Source organism: Gossypium raimondii, chromosome 12, assembly GCF_025698545.1.
Source record: "Gossypium raimondii isolate GPD5lz chromosome 12, ASM2569854v1, whole genome shotgun sequence".
NCBI classification, from domain to species: domain Eukaryota; kingdom Viridiplantae; phylum Streptophyta; class Magnoliopsida; order Malvales; family Malvaceae; genus Gossypium; species Gossypium raimondii.
In genome coordinates this window covers 3285396-3294428 of record NC_068576.1, presented here as the reverse complement: position 1 = coordinate 3294428, position 9033 = coordinate 3285396, and the positions used below count along the sequence as shown (strand labels likewise).

The 9033-nt window shown below is 33.1% G+C and overlaps 1 protein-coding gene across 1 annotated transcript; it reads left to right on the top strand.

Annotated features, from left to right (window-relative positions):
• The first annotated feature begins 2802 nt into the window (after nucleotides 1–2802).
• On the top strand, nucleotides 2803–8046 carry LOC105762847 (transmembrane 9 superfamily member 1). Its single transcript, XM_012580782.2, has 12 exons — nucleotides 2803–3007; nucleotides 3855–4047; nucleotides 4164–4268; nucleotides 4928–4945; nucleotides 5039–5136; nucleotides 5221–5373; nucleotides 5547–5681; nucleotides 5779–5945; nucleotides 6266–6360; nucleotides 6461–6834; nucleotides 7097–7370; nucleotides 7608–8046. The coding sequence occupies exons 1-12, from the start codon at nucleotides 2915–2917 to the stop codon at nucleotides 7673–7675; spliced, it is 1773 nt and encodes a 590-aa protein (XP_012436236.1). The 5' UTR covers nucleotides 2803–2914; the 3' UTR covers nucleotides 7676–8046.
• The last annotated feature ends 987 nt before the right edge of the window (nucleotides 8047–9033 follow it).

Sequence of the window (9033 nt, the reverse complement as noted above, 5' to 3'; positions counted from 1 at the left end):
GGTCATTTGCCCGTGGTTTACTGACTAATTGGGTAGCCAACAGAATCAAGTTTGTTGGATTCACAGGATACTTTTCTCTTTCATTATTGTAATGATTGTCTTTTAATCATAGTTCATTTGACAAAAAAAAAAGAGAGTAATTATTTAAGATTTATATGCGTGTGGAAACTACATATTTAAAATATATAAATTGGTTTTAAAAATAACATACAATAAATAATAAAATGTATAGTCTGAAACTAATTAATAATAACACATGAAATATGTACAACATATTATGCACTATAATTGTTTTTCGTGGTGTTGTCATCAATCTTGAGTTAGTGTTGATTTGACTTGTGATACCAACTTAATCAACAACATTGTCAATACAAAAAATCCTATCACACGCATATGCGTGTGTAAATCACAAGTTTCGGATACAAATATGTGTTTGAAAATAACATATAATAAATAATGAAACAAATGGTTTGAAACTAATTAATAATAACACATGAAATATGTACGATATTAAAATTAAAAAAAATTGTTTATTATTGTGTTGTCATTAATCTTGAGCCAATGTTAAGTTAAGTTATGACACAAACTCAATCAAATATATTATTAATATATACAACTAATGGAGATAATAAATTATGCATATTAAAATAAAATGTATAAAATACATTAAAATGAGGCTTTGGTTGAATGATAAATTTAAGGTTTTACTAGTTTAATTGGTGTAGGTTCAAATTTCACAATATGCTTGTTTTTAGTTGTTACTAAAATACCCTCGAATAATATAACTTATTTTAATTACGGAAAGATATTTTGTAATTTTTCTAACCGAGTTGGTGCTCGATTGACTTATGACACCAACTCATTCAAGGGCTTTATTAATAGTAAGTAGTAGATATATAATTGATGAATATAATAAAGTATGTATAATACAATTAAAATGTAAATATTACATTAAAATAAAATTTTGGCTTGGTGGTAAATTTAAAGTTTTTTTACATAAATAGCACAAGTTCAAATCTTACTACATGAAATTTTTATTGGTTTTTTTATAAAAATAAAAATATTAAATTGCTCTCGAATAATATAACTTATTTTAATTTTAGAATGATATTTTGTAATTTCTCTAATTGAGTTGGTACCGATTTGTCATCTATTTAGCCATGATGGGCTTAAATAATAGTAAATATAGTAATCCAATTGATGGAAGTAATAAAGTGGATATAATAAAATAAAATGTACAAAATAATTTAAGATAAAGTTTTGGTTTAGTGGTAAAATTAATATTTTACTGATGTAAATAATTCGGGTTCAAATTTATCACGTATAAATTTTTTGTTGACCTTTTTAAAAAATAAACAAATAAATTTATTTTAATTGGTGCCTAGAGGTGTTCATGGGTCGGGTTTAAGCAAAATTTTGGGCCCGTTTGCTAGGCCCAAACCCAACCCAACCCAAAAAATGGGCCTACAATTTTGTCCAAGCCCGACCTGGATAAAAATGCTAAAACTCGGACCCAACCCGGCCCAACTCGGCCGTATTAGTTTTGATAGTATTACCATTAAAACGAAGGATGGCTGGAATCTACACATTAAATTTTTTTTTCGCAAACTGTATGCATCAAAAGGTGCCTGTACGACTACTAAGGGATACAATTTTATCCTAATCAACCGACTTTATCAAGAAAGATTACTTCTTTTAGGCCAAGAGGTTGATAGCGAGATCTCAAATCAACTTATTGGTCTTATGGTATACCTCAATATAGAGTACCAAAGATCTATATTTGTTTATAAACACTCATGGCGGATGGGTAATACCCGGAGTAGCTATTTATGATACTATGCAATTTGTGCAACCAGATGTGCATACAATATACATGAGATTGGTTGCTTCAATGGGATCTTTTCTCATGGCTGGAGGAGAAATTACCAAACGTCTAGCATTTTCTCACACTTAGTGCCAATGAGTCTTTTTTTTATTTGATGGAAAGAAAAAAGAGGACTATACTTTTGCTGTATGAAATATGAATTAGTAAGTAGTAATAGCATGGCACTTTGAATTCGATATAAATTTTTTTATTTCTTTTTTTTTTCAAAATATTAAATCATGTATCAAAAGAGTAGTATGAAAGAAAGGATATTTCTAATTTATCTTAGCTGTCTGGGCCCATCTCAGCGTCACAAACTTTTTTTCTTTTCACACCAAAGGCTATTAACAATATTTATGTTATAAAATAAAAGAGTACGAAAAAAAAAGACTATTTTCTTCTTTCTTTTTTTTTTGAACACTAAGATAGATGTAACTTAACAAGCAAATACCTATAAAATAGTAACAAAATTAATAAAAAAATAAGATTTATACAATATCCAAACAATAACAACAAAATAGTAATAACGTAATAGTGAAATGGTAGCAAAATAGTGAAAAAAAACAACAAAACAGTAAAAAACCAACAAGAAAGCAATAAAAAAATAATTTTTATATTCGGATCGAGCTGGACTCGAGTAAAAAAAACATTACTTGAGGACTAACCTATTTTTTAAACAGACATTTTTTTCAAGCCCATTTTTAGCCTATAATTTTTACATGGTGTCCGGTTGATTGGTGGTACTGGTGAATTAGGAGCTAGTATAAAAGTATAAATTTAAGATGATGGGTGATGGGCTGCTTAAAGTAAGTGTTATTGTTTAGGCTAACAATATGAATATGGGCTTTTAAAATCCATAATCAGACGGGCGCAGGTCTCATAGTCCATTACAGGCCAGAGGAAAAATAGCTGCTGCGGTTCTTGCTTGCAACTTGCAAGTTTTAAAAATAAAGACTCCAAGACTTGGGAGAACTCAGGTCAGGTCAGGGACATTGTGTTTTTCCAATCGACCTCCGGACCTTCAGATCCGACCATCGTTGCATCACCGCCATGTTATCCTCCGTCCGCTCTTTCTCTCTATCCGTCTTCATTTTCTTCGTCTTATTCTCCTCTCTCGCCTTCGCTTCCGAGTCAGATCATAAGGTAATCTCTCTTCTTCATTTTCTTCTCTTTTCACGTTTTGTGCCAGCCATAACCTTAATAATGGCACTTTAGATCTTTGTCATTTTTCGTGTAATTCTTCCTCCATTTTGACTCAGATCTGCTGACCTTTTTCTTCTTCTTCTTCTTCATTTATTTATTTATCTTGGTTAGATTTAAGTGTTGCCTTTGTCACGAGCAAATTCTTGATGTACGTGTCATTTCGGGCCTTTTTTATATAAAAATTTTGTTACTGTGTTGCCATTATCAGGTATAAGATATGGATCTGCAGTATTTAGGAGACTAGTTTCAAAACTGGTTATACACTTTCGGTTGAATGAACAAACACTACGGAGCTTGACTAAGAAATTTGATCTGAAGTATTGAACTGACTTAATCAGCGTAAGCTTTATGGGCTGGGTTAGCGTATTTTGCTGCCGATACTGATCAGTTCTTCCCGCGTTGAATTAACTTATAAGCTAAAATTCACTTTCTACACACATTGTCTTATCGCCTTTTCTTCATTTACATACTGTTGGTGACTGTTAAACCGAGTATTTGAATATAATGACTTTTGGGGTCTAAGCTTCATAGGCTTTCTTAGACTATCATTTTGAAGGTCAATCCTTGCTGAGATCAATGTTATATCATCCCATCTTGCTCCTTCATTGTATTCAAATCACATTTCTTCATTATGAGAACTCAAGATTATAATATTTCTTCTATTTTTGTGTTCTATATTTAGATTTTGTTGTCGTATTTTTAGATTTCTGTATTTTCTAAAATCTTGCTTCTCTTCTTCTATAGCTATGGGTAACTCTTATCAACCCTCCCTTTTTTCTCTTGGCAGTATCAACCGGATGATCCAATTACCCTATGGGTAAATAAAGTTGGACCATATAACAATCCACAAGAAACTTATAACTATTACATCCTTCCGTTTTGTCATCCGGGTGTCAATCCTGCGCACAAATGGGGTGGCCTTGGTGAGGTCCTTGGTGGAAATGAACTGATTGATAGCCAGATTGATATAAAGTTTCGAAGTATGCTTCTCCTCTCTTGTTAGACTTTTAATTTGCTTGCTGTAATTTCATTAATAATCATTACGTGTTTTTGACTTTTATATTCCTTCTTTTGCTTCTTTTTTATTCTTTGACAGAGAATGTGGACAAAGGTACCATTTGCCAACTGGAACTTGATGAAGCTAAGGTCAAGCAGTTCAAGGATGCTATTGAGAACAGTTATTGGTTTGAATTCTTTGTGGGTATGTTTAGCTTTTCATTCTTTTATATGAAACGGTAAATGTGCACGAATAGAAGTCACAGATACTTGACAGCTCTCTTGTACTGAAAATCCTGGGATCCGAATTGGAAGCTAGGATCCTTTGTTAGGATAGTTGGTGTCTTTGGCCCGTGAAAAATCTGAATATATAAAATTTCTATGCATGGTGGTATTTCAAGTAAACTTAAGAGACATATTAGATACTGGTGTCCATAGTTTTCAGCTACATTACATCCATTGATTCATATGGTGGATGAAAATGTCTTTTATGCTTGTGTTTAATTAATACTGTTATCAATAACCAAATTCTCTTATAATGATCACCTAGGTTTCTTTTTGGCTTAACTAAAGAAAACAAAAGTTTCTTCTGTGCGCTTTGAGAATCTTATAGGCATACCATGTTTACATTCTTTATTTGATGCATGCTTCTGGTTGTTGCATAATGCAAGCTAGATCTATATTTTAACTCATTTAAGGAGATCCAGAGAGTAAGGATACAGCACCCGTGGTATTATATGTTTGTTTGCAGGGTTTAAAGGATTATTTTATCTATTTTTATTACTTTGTTGGGCACTTACTTTTTGTCTTCCTTGCCTTTCTCTTGATGCCATGTTTGTGCTCTTCATGATGCTGGAAGTTCAGATGATCTGCCTTTGTGGGGTATGAATTGGTCTCTTTCCTGTTCATTTTATCTGGAGAGTCTACTAATCCTTTTATAGCTTATTTCTGAAAATTTTATCTTTAACTTATCAGGCTTTGTCGGTGAGCTGCATCCTGATAAGAACAGTGATAATGGCAAGCATGTCCTCTACACACATAAGAACGTTGTTATTAAATACAACAAGGATCAGGTTTGTGGTTTCTCAAATACATACAACTTCCATTCTTGTATTTTGGAATCTGCTGCTGGTATTGAGCACACTTTTATCTTGCAGATTATTCATGTCAATCTCACCCAGGGGAGTCCTAAACCCTTGGAAGCAGGGAGAGTATTGGACATGACATACTCAATCAAATGGCTTCCAACTAATGTCACTTTTGCTCGTCGCTTTGATGTTTATTTGGACTACCCTTTCTTTGAGCACCAAGTATGTAACATAATTGGTGATAGTTTTCCCCTTCATGAGTTGCTTTTGTTTACTTATGCAACAAAAGCTTCTTCTTCTTCTTCTTCTTCTTCTTTTTTAAATATGTTCACAAGTTTGCATCAGTCTGTTTTCTTTTCACTTTGTAAGAGCTTTTATTCGTTTGAAATATGCAGATTCATTGGTTCTCTGTTTTCAATTCATTCATGATGGTTATCTTTCTCACTGGTTTGGTCTCAATGATCTTGATGCGAACTCTGAGAAATGACTATGCAAAGTATGCCCGGGAAGATGATGATTTGGAAACTTTGGTGATATTATCTGGACCTTTACTTATTCCTCTTCTTTAAGGAAAATTATCTTTTCTGGAAATTCATCTTCTCCTTGCTATTTCACATATGTTCCCAGGAAAGGGATGTAAGTGAAGAGTCTGGTTGGAAACTTGTCCATGGTGATGTTTTCCGGCCTCCCTGTGGTTTGGTTCTGCTTTCTGCTGTTGTTGGCACCGGTGCACAGCTAGCATTGCTTGTTCTCCTTGTCATCTTATTGGCAATTGTGGGAACTTTGTATGTCGGGTATGTTGAAAAGCCTGTTGAAATTAAAAATTCATGATAACTGTGAGTGTATAGGTTTATTTATTGCTACCTATCTTAGATACTGTGTTTATGCATATAAATTCAAGCATAAATGTATGGAACTCCTTGTGGACCCCCCCTTACAAACTATTTTATGAGGTTCTCTTTTGTAAAAAATTGCGAATCCTAGTCATAATGTTTTATTTTCCCCTTCATTTGTAATTCGTATCGGTGAAGAAATTGGTATTTGGTAGCTGATTTTGGCATTTTAGCTTTCAGCTTTTTGACTAATAATCTCATGCATTATTTATTTGGTTCAGGAGAGGAGCAATTGTCACTACTTTTATATTGTGTTATGCTTTTACATCGTTCATTTCTGGTTATGTGAGTGGTGGAATGTACTCGCGTAATGGGGGTATGTGCTTTGTCTCTTTAGCCATTCTTGCTTTCATTTGTCCCTGCTCCGGGTGGATATTTCATTCTGATATGTTGGTTCTGTTGCTTTCATTTTTCAGGTAAAAGTTGGATAAAGTCAATGATCCTTTCAGCGTCTCTGTTCCCATTTTTGTGTTTTGGGATTGGTTTCATCTTGAACACAATTGCTATATTTTATGGATCCCTAGCTGCTATTCCTTTTGGTACAATGGTGGTGGTTTTCGTAATTTGGGCTTTCATTTCATTCCCCCTGGCTCTTCTTGGTACAGTTGTTGGGAGAAACTGGAGTGGTGCTCCAAATAATCCATGCCGTGTGAAGACCATTCCTCGCCCAATTCCGGAGAAGAAATGGTATCTTACACCCTCTGTGGTCTCCTTGATGGGAGGACTTCTGCCGTTTGGCAGCATATTTATTGAAATGTATTTCGTCTTCACATCCTTCTGGAATTACAAGGTGAAAATCTTTTTCCTAGGTTTTATTTGCTAGATGATAAACTAAGCTAACGCTTCCTTGGAGATTGAATCAAGCTTGCAATTCTTTATGCCAAATATTTTGGTTGATGATTTGCCTGGTGGGAGTCATAAATTATTTGGATTTATGTAGTTTAATAGCATATAGGAGTTTCGCTTCCTCCTTAAAGCTAGGTTCATGTATACTTGGAAATTGTGTTCGTATTCTAGTAATTTCTGATTCAACAAGCCTTTGTCTTTTGCAGGTTTATTATGTCTATGGATTTATGCTGCTGGTGTTCCTGATTCTGGTCATTGTAACTGTCTGTGTGACAATTGTGGGGACATATTTCTTGCTGAACGCTGAGAACTATCACTGGCAGTGGACATCATTTTTCTCTGCTGCCTCGACAGCAGTGTATGTGTATATGTACTCTGTATACTACTACTATGTGAAAACCAAGATGTCAGGCTTCTTCCAGACCAGTTTCTACTTCGGATACACTTTGATGTTTTGTCTTGGTTTGGGAATCCTTTGCGGTGAGTTTTGAAATATATTATCCATCATATTTTTAGAAAAGGTTATCCAGCCTTTTTTATGTTTTCATTCCAAACCAAATTTTCTCTCATGAAATTTTCAATGGAATATGGAGTATACCCTTAATCTCTGCAGCTATTTAGCGCTGTTTGTCTGAGACAGATAGGAGTAGAGTTTTATGGCATATCATTTGCTTCAGCTTCATGTGGGTTTTTGACGATTTCCTTTTCAATGTATAGGAGCTGTTGGTTATCTTGGTTCTAATTTGTTTGTAAGGAGGATCTACAGAAACATTAAGTGTGACTAGAACTTTGCTAATGGATATTAGAACCAGCAGCGCTTCCACAAGCATTTTCAGTTGTCGAGGCAATAAACATGGAGAGGTAGCTTCTTGTCAGGTATGAGGAACCAAGCAAAGCCTCAAGATGAAACTGGAAGCCCTGAGATTTTTGTTTTGCCTTCGATTTTACTCGCCTGTAATTGGAAGCCCTGATTTAGAATATAGAAAGGTAGCTAAAATATTAAACAACTGTCATTTGTTATACTTCTGTTATACTTTTGTCCTTGATCCCTTTGCATATAGATGTGTCCAATGTAAGAATTTATGTTAAATTTCTGTTGGATTTGTTTTGTTCTTTCTTTCGGGGATAAGGAACTTAAATCAAGGAAATCGTTAAATGGGTGTGTTTCTTGTTTTTTTTTTTTTTTTTAATAATTATATGCATTCTGCAATTTGGCAGTTGGCGCATGTTTGATGTTTCTAATTTCCCCCTATTTTTGCGAATTTGGGTTTGTGTTTTGGAATAATTACATTTTGTGGTATCAATGAATTTAAAACCTGTAGAAAAGTGAAGGATTGGAGCAAAAGGGACTGCGGTTGTGTTGCAACTTGCAAGTCCTTGTACAAAATTTGAGGGGTGGCATATTTAACGTCCGAATCTATATACCTATATATAAAGGGCTTACCTTTTGCTATCACGTGACATATAAACCAATTTTCCTTTTTTTTTTTTTTACAGAAAAATGTTAAATATCAGTTTTGTTCCCAGATTTAATTTATATACTTTAATTTCTATTTCTATTATAATTTGATCTTATATTTTTATAATTTTATTAGTTAGTCCAAATAATTAATAATGCTAATTTTTCAATTAAAACATTACCTTGTGACACTTGGCTTTGCATTTCTTTTAAGTTTGTGCTGTTTTCTTTTATGTTATAAGATAATGGTCAAATTTTAATTTTGGCCCTTAAATTATGTTGAAACTTTTGATTTAATTTATATATTTTAATTTAACATGATTTAGTCCCTCATCTTTTATAGTGTCATTAATTAGTGTAAATAGTTAATATTGTTAGCTATTTCAATCAAAATGATGCTATTTTTCTTTTAATTTCAAATGTCAGACCAAAGAATTATATAAAAGAATTTTAATAGTGATAATAACTGAACCCGAATTTTAAATTCAAAAGTAGAGAATTATATTCCTAAAAATAAAAGTAGGTAATTAAATTATAAATGTACAAAATGTATAGAGGTTTAGAACATATTTTAACATTTAAACTTTTAATTCCATAATTTAACTCCAACAAATAATAAACTCAATACGAAATTTTACTCGAGTTTTGTATATTCGAGGAGCATGGTTTGAGCTAGTAGTGGTG